General features: G+C 48.2%; 5 protein-coding genes across 5 annotated transcripts; 4 read left to right on the forward strand and 1 right to left on the reverse strand.

The window, feature by feature from the left end:
• Positions 1-2,713: 2,713 nt before the first annotated feature.
• CSR1 (Csr1p) lies at positions 2,714-4,159 on the forward strand (the record flags this gene model as incomplete). Its single annotated transcript, XM_018882011.1, has 1 exon — positions 2,714-4,159. One exon carries the CDS (start codon positions 2,714-2,716, stop codon positions 4,157-4,159), a length of 1,446 nt encoding a protein of 481 aa, XP_018736432.1.
• Positions 4,160-6,418: 2,259 nt separating this feature from the next.
• Positions 6,419-9,157, forward strand: APL5 (Apl5p; the record flags this gene model as incomplete). The annotated part of the gene is made up of 1 exon (XM_018882012.1): positions 6,419-9,157. One exon carries the CDS (start codon positions 6,419-6,421, stop codon positions 9,155-9,157), a length of 2,739 nt encoding a protein of 912 aa, XP_018736433.1.
• A 449-nt stretch (positions 9,158-9,606) lies between these two features.
• RAD52 (recombinase RAD52) lies at positions 9,607-11,139 on the forward strand (the record flags this gene model as incomplete). The annotated part of the gene is made up of 1 exon (XM_018882014.1): positions 9,607-11,139. One exon carries the CDS (start codon positions 9,607-9,609, stop codon positions 11,137-11,139), a length of 1,533 nt encoding a protein of 510 aa, XP_018736434.1.
• Positions 11,140-11,364: 225 nt separating this feature from the next.
• On the reverse strand, positions 11,365-12,138 carry GCD7 (translation initiation factor eIF2B subunit beta; the record flags this gene model as incomplete). Its single annotated transcript, XM_018882015.1, has 1 exon — positions 11,365-12,138. The coding sequence occupies one exon, from the start codon at positions 12,136-12,138 to the stop codon at positions 11,365-11,367; it is 774 nt and encodes a 257-aa protein (XP_018736435.1).
• An 873-nt stretch (positions 12,139-13,011) lies between these two features.
• Positions 13,012-13,842, forward strand: AWJ20_4912 (uncharacterized protein; the record flags this gene model as incomplete). Its single annotated transcript, XM_018882016.1, has 1 exon — positions 13,012-13,842. One exon carries the CDS (start codon positions 13,012-13,014, stop codon positions 13,840-13,842), a length of 831 nt encoding a protein of 276 aa, XP_018736436.1.
• Positions 13,843-14,374: the final 532 nt, after the last annotated feature.

Consider the following 14,374-nt stretch of genomic DNA (forward strand, 5'->3'; position numbering starts at 1 on the left):
CTTGCACCTCTGTCTCATGTATGTTGGGAGAGACTGTGTTTGGTGAGTGGTGGTTGGTCAGGCTGTTATCGTGGTGTGGGGTCATCCGCCCCACGTAGCTAAGCTATTTCCTGGTTTGTTTGGCTCGTTATCTCGTTTGGGTTATTCTCTTTTCAGCGCCCTACAGTAGTGTGGGGTGTCCCGGAATGGATGCGCGCGTCACATCTATCTCGGCTACTTGCGAGGGGTCACTCGCTAGTCATTTCTATCTCGGCTTCTTAGATCTGTTTGTCGGATGTGATTTCTAAAAGAAAAATTACTTTGTAATTATTTTGTAAGTACTTTTATTTCTTTTCTGTGGTCATTTTTTCTCTGTTTCAATTCAGGTGGCCACTGCAACTACGGCATCGCCAGCAGTGGCACCAGTGGCTGTAGAATCCTGAATTAGGTCATGCTTGACACTGTGGAGCTCTCTGCTTATATATTTATTTTCTTGTCGTGTTTTTGGTGTGCCGCTCCAGCTGTCGCTGCTGCTACTTGTTACAGTTATTGACGCTGTCGCATCCACTATATCACATCCTATCTGTTTCTAAAATGTTATTATGTATGCATCTTCTAATTACGGGTGAGACATGAGAGTCTTGGTTAGTTACATATGTAGCAGGAAACACAGCACATTCGGTTTCGTTTGCTGCTGGTCTATTCCTTGGCTCAATTGCTTGTTTCGGCTCGGTCGTATGTCTCGTCTCGTCTTTCACTGCCGTTAATTAATTTTTTTGGGTCAGTTGTATTTTTCAGACAGACAGTGGATCACCGAGCATAAGACAGTCAAATGCAGTTGAAGAAGCTTGCTGAGACGGTGAAGTGGGTCGGTAGACCGAACAGTACATTAAGACTTCGCAGCTAACTAACCAACCAACTAACTAATTAATTGAATGAAAACGGAGGTAAACGGAGGGGTAATAATAGAGGGGTCACTGAGGGGTCATGCCTGTTGATAGATTATTCATTACTAGTTGGATTAGGTTACCGGCTCAGTTCATGCTAGAGCTATAGCTAGTGTCATAGCCAAGTGTCATAGCCAGTGTCATAGATTAATTCACTACACCAGTATTTAATCAGCTGTTTAATAGACAGTTCAATAGACAGGTGGAATCTATAGCTCGCATCTAACATCTCACGTCCACTTCCCAGACAAACATCAGGTCATTCGTATCCTTCCACTTCGAGCACTCGTTACCCCTGAGAACAGAACACGCTACCTCACGAGCTGTATGCCTTTATGGGACTCTGCACTTTACACACCCTCTCTCCGTGTCTCTCATGCTAACCTCATGTCGCAAATGGGTTTATACTACTAATGACAATCCATTAATCAGCGGTCTAGCGGTCTAGCGGCCCTAACGACTTGGACTCCTGGTTTCTGTTGCCCTGGCTAGTCCAGTTACTAACAGTTGCTAATATAGCTCGCTGGCGATTAGATTATAATTATTTGCCGTAGCAGCACCAACTGGGACACCGGCATGCGACACAGCTGGACCTAGGACCCAGTCGCGACACTGACCGCACGAACACCTTCCTCCACCCAGTCCAGCGTCTCTTCGTGTTACTAATCCCCCTTCTCCAAACGACACTCACTGTCTGTCTGACGAAGCCAACCCCAATTACCCTTTCAACGGGTGCTTCAGGATACGTCCGGTTTGTTTCGAGTGTGCCTCGGATTTTTTATTTGCTTTTGTTGCTTGTGCTGCTGCTGGGAGGGGGGGGTGTGCCTCCGGCGGCTGGGGCTCCGCCCCAGACCCTGGTTGCTCCTGCTTCGCAGGAGTTGACGGGGGAAAAACCCACTCCCGACTCGAGCGAAGCGAGAGGAGCAACCAGGGTCTGGGGCGGAGCCCCAGCCGCCGGAGGCAGTCCCCCACCCCACCCAGACAGAGCTCGTATATAAAGTTCGGGGATCTGGAGATGGTGGTGAAGTGACATTAATAGATGATGATTCAACCTAAAACCACCGCCAGCTAAAAGGTCGACCAGGGCCCCCCACCTGCCTTTCTAGATTAGGTACAGGGGTGTCTCTCCTAGGTCACAGCGCATATAATATATATGCACATTTATTTCTGTTTTGGGACGCGAGATCTGGCTGGCGGTCGTTGCTTTTTGGCGCAAACTGGCGCGCCTAGATCTAACGGGTTAAGGATATCACTAGCTTATTAAAGGAGGTGCATGATGCAGGTATCAAGATGCATGCGATCCTGTCGGGTCAGTTCACTCTTTTCATACAACTCGCAGCCAAAACATCCGGCAACATGCTGCTGGCTGCGGTGATGTGCTGCCGGTCTCTGCCAGCTCGGTCATCTGGTGTGCTCATTATAAATAACAAACTGCTTCCAGTGTGCATTGCCCCCGTAGTTTATTTATTTGTTTTTGTCAGCTGTTGTTGTTGTCGGTTGGTTTTTGAAGTTGTAATTTTTGAAGCTCTCTAGCTCTCTGATACCATTGGAAGGATTGATTTGATTGTCCGCTGATTTCATTCTGTTACTCTATTATCGCTGTGTTTAGTGACCGACCCACATTGTCTCACGGTTCGTTGTCATATTATTCACTTGTTTCTGTTTTTCTGTTGTGTTCTTCTCTGTTCTGATTTGACAGTACTCTTGAATCCCAGCTGGAATCTGGGCTCTCATTCTAATTAATATCTATCACCTGTTTTGGTCCTATTCGGAAGACACATTTCAGAATGACTCCTACTACGTCGTATCCCGAGCTGAACATGACGAGCTCGAATGTAGTGAGAACCTTCACGGCGTCGTCTCGCATGTCTCATATCTCGTTCGGCTCATCCAACTCGGACTTGACTCCATCCAATCGATCTATTCTGTCAGAGTCATCTGATTCCACGCCGCTTCCGGAGGACTATGTTATTAAAGTCAAGCAGATGTATGCTCATATTCTCGTCTATACAGGCGATGCACCCAAATCCACAATCCCAGGGCTCATGGCGTCCACCACCAAGAATTTCGACCACCGGGCTCAGAATGTGCTGAAATCGCATCTTTACAAGATTTCGCCAGACAAGTTCAAAACGACGTATCGTAACGTTGTTCGTGCTGAGAACTTCGATATTATCCTGCTGCGATATCTCAAGAAACGCAAGTTCAATGTGTTAAAAGCACTAGCTTTATTTGCGGATTTCATGGTGTGGAGAGTCAAGTTCGCAATAGACGAACTCAACGAACGGGGTGATGAAGGTGCCTTAGCTAGTGGTGATGAAGGTTTTATTCTTCAATATAAACTGGGAAAAGCCGTTTTTAATCAAGGTAGAGATAAAGCCGGAAGACCACTTGTAATTGTGCGAGTACAACGACACAACCCTAAAGCTCAGTCAGATGCTGCTATGAACAGATTCATTGCCAAAGTGTTTGAAGATGCGAAACTGCTTCTTCTTGGATATAACGAGTCGGGAGCAGCTATTTTCGACTTGACCGACTTTACTATCTCTAATATGGACTACTCGGCAGTGAAAATGATCAATTCATGCTATAAATTCTATGTGGGTTTATTAGGCCATGTTTACATTTACAATGCTCCATCAATTTTCCTAACCATCTGGAAAGCTATTAAAGTATGGCTGGACCCCAGTCTGGTTGCTCGTGTCACATTTACCAAGAACCTGTCGAAACACATCACTGCTGACAATCTTCCTCCAGACATGGAAGGCACTCAGCCACATATCTACGAGTACAAACAGGTTGTTCCTGGCGAGAACCGCAAAATGAAAGATCTCGAGACCATTGATCGATTACAAACCACCCGAGGTGAACTGTTCGACCTATTATCCGACCTGACTGTACTATGGATCAAAGCTCCTGAAAACACTCAACTCACCCACAACCTCGCCAAACAGCGGGCTTTGGTTCTTGACGACCTGCGTCGCAACTACTACCAACTGGATCCCTACATTCGTGGTCGAACTGTCTACGACCGAGACGGAACTTTTGGCGCCATTGTCCCCGAACTTACTGAAGGCTATGCCGAGTCTGAAGCAGCCGGCATCGTCCTCTCCCAAAGCGCCTCGTCCATCGTCACTGCCGTCAATAATCCACCTCCCGACTCTTCCCCACGAGCCTCTCACTCTCCCAAACACATGCACACCAAAGTATCCCTGGTCCCTCTCATCGTCTAACGACTCAACTCCCCTCACCACTCTTCTTTTCTCATGTCCTTTTTAATGATGTTACGTATTTAATCTGGGTTAATTAATCGGTTCTCTTCTTCTTCTTCTTCTTCTCCGGGGACTGCCTCCGGCGGCTGGGGCTCTGCCCCAGACCCCGTAGCTCCTGCTTCGCAGGAGTTTCTCGGGGCCACCAACCAGACCTGGAAAAATCACCCCAGCCCCGATCAGACCCCGTCCCCACGGCCGACTCGAGCGAAGCGAGAGGAGCCACGGGGTCTGGGGCAGAGCCCCAGCCGCCGGAGGCAGTCCCCCATGCAGGGTCCGCTGCGGGTGCGGTGCTAGCTGCCTGTCTGGTCCGGCCGCCTGAAACCTTCGTCTCGGATTAAAGTATAAAAAGAGGGCACATGTCCTGAAATCAAGTGTTGCTGTCACCGATCGTGGGTTTAAGCTTTATGGTTAGCCGACACAGACAGACATGCGTACGTCCGCCTGAAGTTCAAATTAAAATCCCCGGCCATAACTGACTTGAGTCGGGTCGTGGTCGGCGGTATTAGCTTTTCTTTGACAGCTGCATGTACTGGGGCTCGCTTATATTGAACTTTCAGGCATCCAATCGTGGACAACTGAATTCAATCGTCCGGTTTGTCTGCCGCCTTCAACTCTTTTAATCCGTTCTTTTTCTGATTTGTATGCGTATGTAGGAATGTACAGGCTGGTGGATGAACTGTTGGGCGGATTGGGTCCGCCAGCAGCAACAATGGCCCGATCGCCTGGAACATTGCTCGTTATCTGTACAGAAAATACATGGTCGTTTTTTCATTTGTTGAGTTCTATTAATAAGTCCGTCCTTGGGTCCATTATTATCGAGTGGTTCTGGTGCATGCTGCTGCATTCGCCAATGAGACCCACCTCGTTCCAAAATGGCATGACGCGACCCTGAAACACGATCGACATGCAGGGGGAGATCGGTCCTAATAATATTCTCCATCCGTTCTAGCGCGTTTTTCTTATCTTTTTCCAATTTGGTCTTGTCAGGGGTTGTTTATTTCTTGCCTGTAAAAATATCTAGTAAATTATATTATTTTTTTTTCTGACCGGTTCTGGTACCGTTTTTTCTGACCACGGGTCCAGGTCACGGGTCTTTTGACAGGTTCTCACGTTACTTCGCCAACAGGTTCGTGAATCTCGGAAAAACTGGCTATGTGATCGCTCCTGCGGCCGGAAAATCTTTCTCCGCTCCCTGGCAACTGTCGGTACCGTACTTGGTTGCTCTCCGGGCCGGGGTGTTCGCCTCCGGCGGCTGGGGCTCCGCCCCAGACCCCGCTGCTCCTCTCGCTGCGCTCGAGTCGTTGCTCGGGGTGAGCTGCTGGAATTGTGGTTGCCAGTTCGGTTTTTGGGTACCTGTTCTTGGATTAACAGTTCAGCGACCGGATATCGTGGCTTAAACGAGCTGTTAGCTGGTCTGCAAGGGTCCATGCAGGGCCCTATCCACCCCTGTGGTTTTTTGACGATCCACTCTTAATCCATTCTCCCTCAGTGGAAAACCCCTTCCGACCGTCGACTCTAAAAACCATTTCCGGGGTTCATGCAGGGTCCGGTCGGCCTCCGGCGGCTGGGGCTCCGCCCCAAACCCCCCTGCTCCTCTCGCTCCGCTCGAGTCGGTTCCTTCCACGGTCCCAGCCACCTCCTGCGAAGCAGGAGCTACGGGGTCTGGGGCGGAGCCCCAGCCGCCGGAGGCATTGCGGCGCGTGCGGCGTTGGAGTCATGATCCAGATTCGACAGCGGTCGATGTTGGAGTCAGTGAAGATCATACAGGAGAAGGGGAGTTCAGAGGCAGATGTCGTCCCAGGTATCCGAAGACGCTCGAGCGCGGCTTCGGCCTTTTGGAATTTTGTAAGTGGCAGGAGGGAGAGCCATTGACAGTTGTTCATGGCAAAACTGAAGCTGATTGGGGTTTGTTTGGTGGTTCTGTCAGCAGACTCGTGCACCAGAAGACGATGAGCTGCGATAAGATCAGTGGTCGCGAGACCCGAATCAGCTCGCGAAGCGAGCACAACGGGGTCTGGGGCAGCGCCCCAGCCGCCGGAGGCAATCCCACAATCCCCCGAGTACCGAGGCCTAACGCGTGGAAGTTTTGAACGGTCGCTGCATGATCTGATTCGAGGGATAAGAGCATCGAAGGACCCGGCCGCTCGAGAGGCGTATATTAAAGATGCGCTGGCAGACTGTCGGAACGAGGCGAGGTCGCCTGATATGGATACTAAGACAATGGCAATTATGAAATTGACGTATTTGGAGATGTATGGCAATGATATGTCATGGGCCAGTTTCCATGTGCTCGAGGTTATGAGTAGTGCCAAATTCCAGCAGAAACGAGTGGGATATTTGGCGGCGGCTCAGAGTTTCCGTGCTAATACCGATGTATTGATGCTGACGACTAATTTGTTAAAGAAAGATTTGGGCTCGGCTAACCCGCTTGAAGTGTCTACATCACTCAGTGCAGCAGCATCGATTGTCACCCCATCGCTGGCTCATGACCTATCTCCAGATATTTTGAAAATGTTGAACCATTCTCGACCTTATATCAGGAAGAAGGCTGTTTTGGCAATGTATAAAGTGTTTCTTCAGTACCCAGAAGCACTGCCAGGTGCATTTCCTAGGCTTAAAGACAAGTTAGAAGATGCCGACCCGTCAGTTGTATCAGCTACCGTCAATGTTATTTGTGAGCTAGCCAAACAAACCAGTGGTACTGGAAGTGAAATCACAAAGACTTATTTGTCATTAGCACCACAACTTTATGAACTGTTGACTACATCTAAAAATAACTGGATGTTGATCAAGATTCTTAAACTATTTTCGGCCCTGGCTCCGACTGAACCAAGACTGAAACCAAAGCTTTTACCACCAATTATCCAACTCATGAGAACTACTACTGCCATGTCGCTTCTTTATGAGTGTATTAATTGTATTGTAAGTGGTGATATGCTGGATGAAGATGATTATGAGGTGGCTGAATTATGTGTTAGTAAGCTTCGTACGTTTTTGGAAGAGCATGATCAGAACTTGAAGTATGTTGGTTTGCTGGCGTTGGGGAAGATAGTTGTAAAGCATCCACAGTTTGTGATTAACTTGCAAGATGTGATTTTGGAGTGTGCTGATGATAAGGATCTGACAATTCGCGACTGTGTTCTTGATCTTATTCCTGGCATTGTCACTGAGAACAATATTTATCATATTGTAAATAAGCTGATGGATCAGTTACGAGCATCTCGAGGTATTTTATCGCCCGGATCTGCTGGTGTAGCAGCTGGTGCCGGTGGTACTTCGGCTGAAGACAATAAGAACAACTCGGCCTTGGATAACCACAATTCACGGATTATTGAAAGTATTATTAGCGTGTGTTCAAAAGATACTTATAGTTTAGTGCCTGATTTTGAATGGTATACGACAATTCTTGTAGAGCTTGTTCAGCTTGGTACTGACAATGTTGGCTGGAGAATCGGTGACCAACTGCGTAATATCGCTATTAGAGTCAAGAGTATGAGAGGCGTCATTGTCGAGGCATCAGTAAGACTTTTGATGAATTACCAACTCATGACACATATGCCATCGGTTGTCAAGTTTGTTGTGTGGATTGTTGGAGAGTACGCCAGTCTGGTGCCCAATGTCCATGAACTGCTGACCCAGCTGATTACTAGTAGATACGGAGATGAAGAAGCTGAGCTGGGTTATATGGCCAACAGCGGTATTTCTGGTACTTTTGGCATGTTTACTACGTTTGGAAGTGCTGTTTCTGGCGGTGCTGGTGGGAATACTAGTAGTAGTCACGGCAATGGACGACATGGACCCGGTAGTAACTCCCCATCAAATGCCCAATTTGGCACTGTCGAAGCGTCTATACAAGCAGTTGTAAAGCTGTATTCAAACTGGGCTGGACAGGCTAACTGGCCTTCGGGATTTCATTTCCAAGTTTTGGAAGCAACGAACCAGCTTATTACATATCTTGAACACTACTCAACAGCCATCTCATATGAAGTACAAGAACGAGCTGTTGGGTTCCTGGAACTTGTTAAAGTAGCCAAAGAAGCAATTGAACAACTGCCCGATAACAGCGAAACACCACCTCTGTTACTGACACTGGCCATCCCATCGATGTTCAACGGTTATGAGTTGAACCCAGTAGCACAGAACTCGCAAAGGAAAATACCACTTCCTGAAGACCTTGATCTCGACACTGAGATATACCCTGCATATGCATTATCCGACATTGAAGACGACTACGAAATAGAAGACGAGGCGAGTACGTTGGTCGATGGAACCACCATTCTCATTGAAGACACCCCATTGACTGAACAAGATCTTGAACGTAAACGGCTCGAGAGACTCGAACGACAAAGAGACGATCCATTTTACATCCCCATCTCATCTGGCAACCAAACACCGCTTGAGAACTCTCGATCCAACACACCGACCCCTGGCATTGCTATTGCCAATGCCGGTGGTAGTGGCAGTCAACCGTCGAGCTACACCCCTGGCTCGCACATCTCGTCAGCATCGCAGCCATCTAAATTCATGCCACCTCCCCGAAGAACGAAAGTGGAGATTATACAGGACGAGAAGATTGACGGCGTTGACGACGTTGACGAGACCACTACTACCACAGTCAAAACCAAGTCCAAGACCAGCAAATCACGAAGCAAGCCACTTTTCAAGATCGAAAGCCGGTTGACGAAACTAGATCTGAACCCAGAAACGTCCACCACAACCGACCAAGCAGCCACTCTCGAAGTGCAAAAACTGCGCCAGCAACTCCTCAACGAGTCGTCATCCAAACCTGCCGCATCTTCAGACGAAATTCTCGTTACCCACAAGAAAATCAAGAAAAAGAAGCCCAAATCTACAACCGGAGAAGCAGGCGAGGCCACTCCGAAAAAGAAGAAAAAGAAGAAAGTGACCTCTTCCGAGCCTCCAGCAGCAGCTGAACCTGCTCCTGAAACTATGTACTAATGAACCACACCATTTCTCATCTCCACGAAGGGGGGTATGCCTCCGGCGGCTGGGGCTCCGCCCCAGACCCTGGTTGCTCCTCTCGCTCCGCTCGAGTCGTTACTGGGACCGTCGAGAAAACGACTCGAGCGAAGCGAGAGGAGCCACGGGTCCGGGCGGAGCCCGGCCGCCGGAGGCGGACCCCTCCTCCCCCTGAGTGATTTACAGGGTCCGATAGCGGCAAGGACAAGATAAGGGTTAGGGATGTCGCCAACGAGACGCCACCGACACGCGTGAGGCTGCACCTATGAAAAGTGGTGTAAATGGAGTAATTAGTCAACAATAGCGACGCGATAGGACAGCGACGAGGGTGTTTTGTGGAACAGTTTTGTGTGATTTTTGTTTGGGAGTTAGTTTTTGAGATTGTGTCGGATTCGTAGAGGATCGGAAGATAGCGAGATCGAGTGAGGATGCCGAACTACGGCGACCAGCACCTGTCGAACGGGTCTCGATACGGCACCAATGGCGGAGGTGGATATCTGCCCAATAATAATCGGTCGTGGAGTAATGGAAATGCCAGTGGAAGTGGAACGGGGAGTTCAGGAAATGGTGGAGCAGCAGTCAATGGAACGAATTTCACGATCAAGGAATCGAATCATATCCGTCAGCAGCTCGGGAAACAGCTTGGTCCGGAGTATATTTCTCATAGACCCGGTGGAGGAGGTCTGAAAGTGCCTTATTTAGAGGGCTGGAAAGTCATTAACCTTGCTAATGAAGTATTTGGTTTTAATGGATGGAGTTCTGAGATCATAAATCACGAGATCGATTACTGTGATGAGATCCGGGACGGCAGATTCAATCTTGGCATGTCCGCCAAAATACGGGTCACTCTTCGAGACGGAACTTATCGAGAAGATGTTGGATATGGCCAGGTAGAAAATGCTCGTAGTAAAGGCATGGCTTTTGACAAATGTAAAAAAGAAGCGACTACTGACGGCTTAAAACGAGCGTTAAGACTGTTTGGGAACGCACTTGGAAATTGTTTGTACGACAGTAGCTACACGAGAAATATTTCCCGAGTCAAAGTATCCATGCCTCCTTTTGACGAGAGTCAGTTGATTCGACGACCTGAAATTGTCACCATGCAAAAAGCAGCAGCTGCTGCAAAAGCAGCTCGTGAAGCTGCCGAGGCAGCAGAGCTCGAAGAACTGGCCGCTCTTAATACATCCACTAAACCTTCTATCAAATCAGAAGCATCAACTGTAGCTGCTTCATCCACACCTCAGAATGGACTGGCTGCTAAAGGAACTAATCTCACAGCTGTTGGTACTGGAAATAACGGTGCCACGAGCAGAATAGCTAATAACAGCGGCAGTGGCCAACCCAGTCTTCCTAGTCTGCCAACAAAAGCATTTGCCAAACCAGATGGATCTGGTGTTGATAGCTCTTCAACAGCAGTGTCCGGAAGTCTTGATTTCATGCCAGCAGGGTTTCTTGACTCGGACGATATGTTCGACGACCACGAGTTTGCCGAAATCGACGGACTTCCATACATCGCACCTCGTGAAGAGCCAGTTCCCGCACCCGCTCGCGTGCCATTAAACATCAAAGCTGACACCTCAATCGACACCACAGCCAATATCACAGCCAACACCACAGCTGATTTAACTTCTAACACCACTGCCAATACCACAGCAAACATCACTAACGAGAGCGGGACGACGACAAACAAACCGAATAAAGAGTCTGAGGATCACACTGCATCGCCGGTACAGTTTTTCTCGGCCCGAGCAGCGCTTGCTGTCCAAAAAGATATGATCCCCGAGAACAGCCAGTTCGACCCGTCGTTCCAATCACCCTCCCTCCGTCGAACCGTACCCAACAAGTCCGTTCCCATTAAGAAATCTTCGGTCAACCCACTCTCCCAAGACCCACAACCCCCTACACTCGCCTCAGACCGCACTCCCGAGCCCGATTCTCGCAAACGCATGCGTCTCGACTAGCACCTCTATTTATTTTCTGCCTTCTATTTCTCCGGGGAAGCTGCCTCCGGCGGCTGGGGCTCCGCCCCAGACCCTGGCTGCTCCTCTCGCTACGCTCGAGTCGTTCCGTCGACGGGCCCTGCCATCTCCTGCGAAGCAGGAGCAACCAGGGTCTGGGGCGGAGCCCCAGCCGCCGGAGGCACGCCCCCTCCCGCAAGTCTAGCAAGTCTATGAGTTATACACGGGCTATAGAGACACATCCTGGTTGCTGTAGTGGTCGAGGATGATTCGGTAGGTGAAACTGGGCGAGAACCCGCCGATGTTGGTCACGTAGATGTCGATGTGTTCGGGGGCCACGTAGTCGTACACGGGGTTCATGACGCCGATTTTATCCATGAGCCCTGTGTCGTTGAACCCGATGACTTTACCGGTATCGCCCACTTCAATCAGCTGGTCAATGTCAAAAGGATACAATGGTGATAATTTGTATAGTCCGGTGACGGCCAGAACTGGCACTCGGTAGTCTTTAGCAGCTTCACATACAAGAGCCACGCCAGAAGATGAAACACAGCCACCGTTGGCAAGCACTGCTCGTGTGCCGATGATTACTTTACCAACTCGGCTCATGACAGCAGAAGTAGCAGTGTCGGGGATGATGACGGTGTGAATACCGGCTTTTGACAGCGTCAGCGCGAACTCGTGTGAAGCGGTCACTTCGTTTGGAAATCCTTCTGTCACTAGAACTGTGAATGTACGTTTCTGGCTGGCTCGAAGGAGAAATTCCAGTACAGTTTTAGAATTGGGACTGGCGGTTAGCAGCACTTCGTTCTCGTGGATCATGTCTACACTCATGCCGGCAATCGAGTCGTCGATATTACTAATTTCTTCAATAAGTTCCTGGATTCCTTCAATGATATCGGCTTTCGTATCTCTGTGTGCTTTACGAGCTTCTTCGTTGGTCAATGCTTTAGTTGGACTATTAGATGTTGCTGATGGATCAACTGATAGCAGTCCGAACATAGATGATGTAGAAAAGTCTAGAACTGTATCCAGTTGACTGTTGTTGTGACTGTGATGATGACCTGATGCAGTTCCTGTGCTATTTGTATTTCCTTCACCCACTTCACGAATCACTGCTAACACTCGTCGAACGACATTGCCAACTACAAACTCCCGAGGTTGGGCCTGGATCAAACTCTTGCCAAGACTCCTGACGTCCTCAATCAGTTTGGAAATCTGGGTCCATTTCGATGCCGAAATATATCGCAGCAGCAAATGTCCACATGCCAGACCAACTGTCTTGGATCCGGTAATCTGTCTTCGTTTCAGTTGACTGGGTTTGTTAGAACGGGCATGCCTCCGGCGGCTGGGGCTCCGCCCCAGACCCTGGTTGCTCCTGCTTCGCAGGAGTTTTTTTCGGGGAGTTGAGTCACTTACGCTATGAATGTCGCCACTTGTGTGTGTATATCACCCTTATGGTGAACAATGCCGGCTGATGACATTGTTAGCTATGAAGGGTGTGTGATCTAGATTCTCATGATCTCGTCAACTTCACGCATGATGGGCATATTAAAATATTTGCAGCCGCTGGGTGTGCGGCCACTCGTGAAAAATAATGTCCCGGGATATTGTATGGATATAAACATTCAAAATTATAAATAAAAAAACACATACGATGTTTATAGAGCACTTTTGACTGTTTTGAATATGGATATATCAATTTCATGTTTTATTGAACCACTTTCGATTCATGGTCAGTGAAAGTTAGCTCTTCTGATATGCAGCTGATTTGAGCCGCTTCGCCAGATCCACTTGACTGTATCTTCGCAGCAGAAAATACCACTACTTGATATCACTACTGTTGAGTCAGCAACCAGTGGAATATTGCCAGAAATGACTTATTTCTTCGTGAAAGCCATACCTGGGGTCCAGGATTTTGGTGTACATGTGGCCTCACTAGCATCCTTGACTGTGGCAGATTTAATATCCCAGATCAACTCCCGATTACCCCCAGCAGTGGCCAAATCCACTTATGTTAGCATGCAAAATGGATCCATAATCAGCCAGAACCGCAACCAAAAACTGTCCGAGGTATTTCCAGATGATCCAGAATATCTTTTATTACGATTAAATGGCTGCTTGTGTGGAGGTAAAGGAGGATTTGGGTCCATGCTCCGAGATATGGGCAAAAAGAAGAGGAAGAAGGGTCCCCGGAGAGAAGAGGAAATGGATAGTTTTAAAACACTGGATGGAAGGAGCATGAAAAGTATACGACAAGCGAAAGAGCTGTTGGCTCATTTGGACAAACTCCCTGAGATGGAGAAACAGAAGATAGAGAAGAAGCGAGCCAAACTGCTGTCTATTATTGACTCTGCAAATCGAGCCACCAACTCAGCATCAAGTTCCAAGTTCAGTGATACTGACTATCTCGAAACCTGCGAAAAGCTGGTGTCAGATGTGAGACAAGCGGTTATGAACCACAGTGAGGAAAGTCTTTCGGATTCTGCTAGTGTATCGTCAGAAACGTCGAAATCGTCGAAATCGTCTGTGACCGACTCAGAAATCTCGTCGAAATCGACTTCACTCAAAGGTAAAGAGAAGACGACTCAAAAAACCCCAAATATTCAAATAACATCTTCTGAGGAGGTTGTAGTTGCGACTAGTAGACCCAAAGCGATGAACTTCTTTGAAGACGAAGATTACGATGAAGACGATGACGAGTAAACTATGTAACCGTTGGTCAGCTATTTCGCAAATCGTCCTTATACTATCTATCACTATTTATTAACGAGATTATTTATTGGTTAGTTTTTCTAGAACAGAACCGATTCAAGAGCTGTAATCTGGCAGGTAGCGATTATGCATTTTGTTTGATACATGTTTCATCGAAAATGCAAAAATGCGAAACTGCCAAGCTTCTGGCAAGATACTTATATAATAAAAGAACGAGTTGTATCTCGGTAGTCAACACCACGATCCAAGCAATCTCCTGGGAAGCAGGAGCCACGGGGTCTGGGGCGGAGCCCCAGCCGCCGGAGGCAGTCAGACACCCCTGTAATTATATCCCATCAGACCCAGTTCCTCCGTGTGGGGTACCTGCAGGTGAGACAGAAGAGATTGCAAAGTACCGTCATTCCATTCGTCCTATGCGCATGCCAATTCAAGGTTTGTATCGAACGGTTTGAAAGTTGATCCCTGAACGCGGGGTAATATTTTAACCGCGACGGAATATCTTTCTCGAGCGTATTCACTTTTT

This window comes from Sugiyamaella lignohabitans, chromosome D (genome assembly GCF_001640025.1).
Source record: "Sugiyamaella lignohabitans strain CBS 10342 chromosome D, complete sequence".
Taxonomy (NCBI): Eukaryota; Fungi; Ascomycota; class Dipodascomycetes; order Dipodascales; family Trichomonascaceae; genus Sugiyamaella; species Sugiyamaella lignohabitans.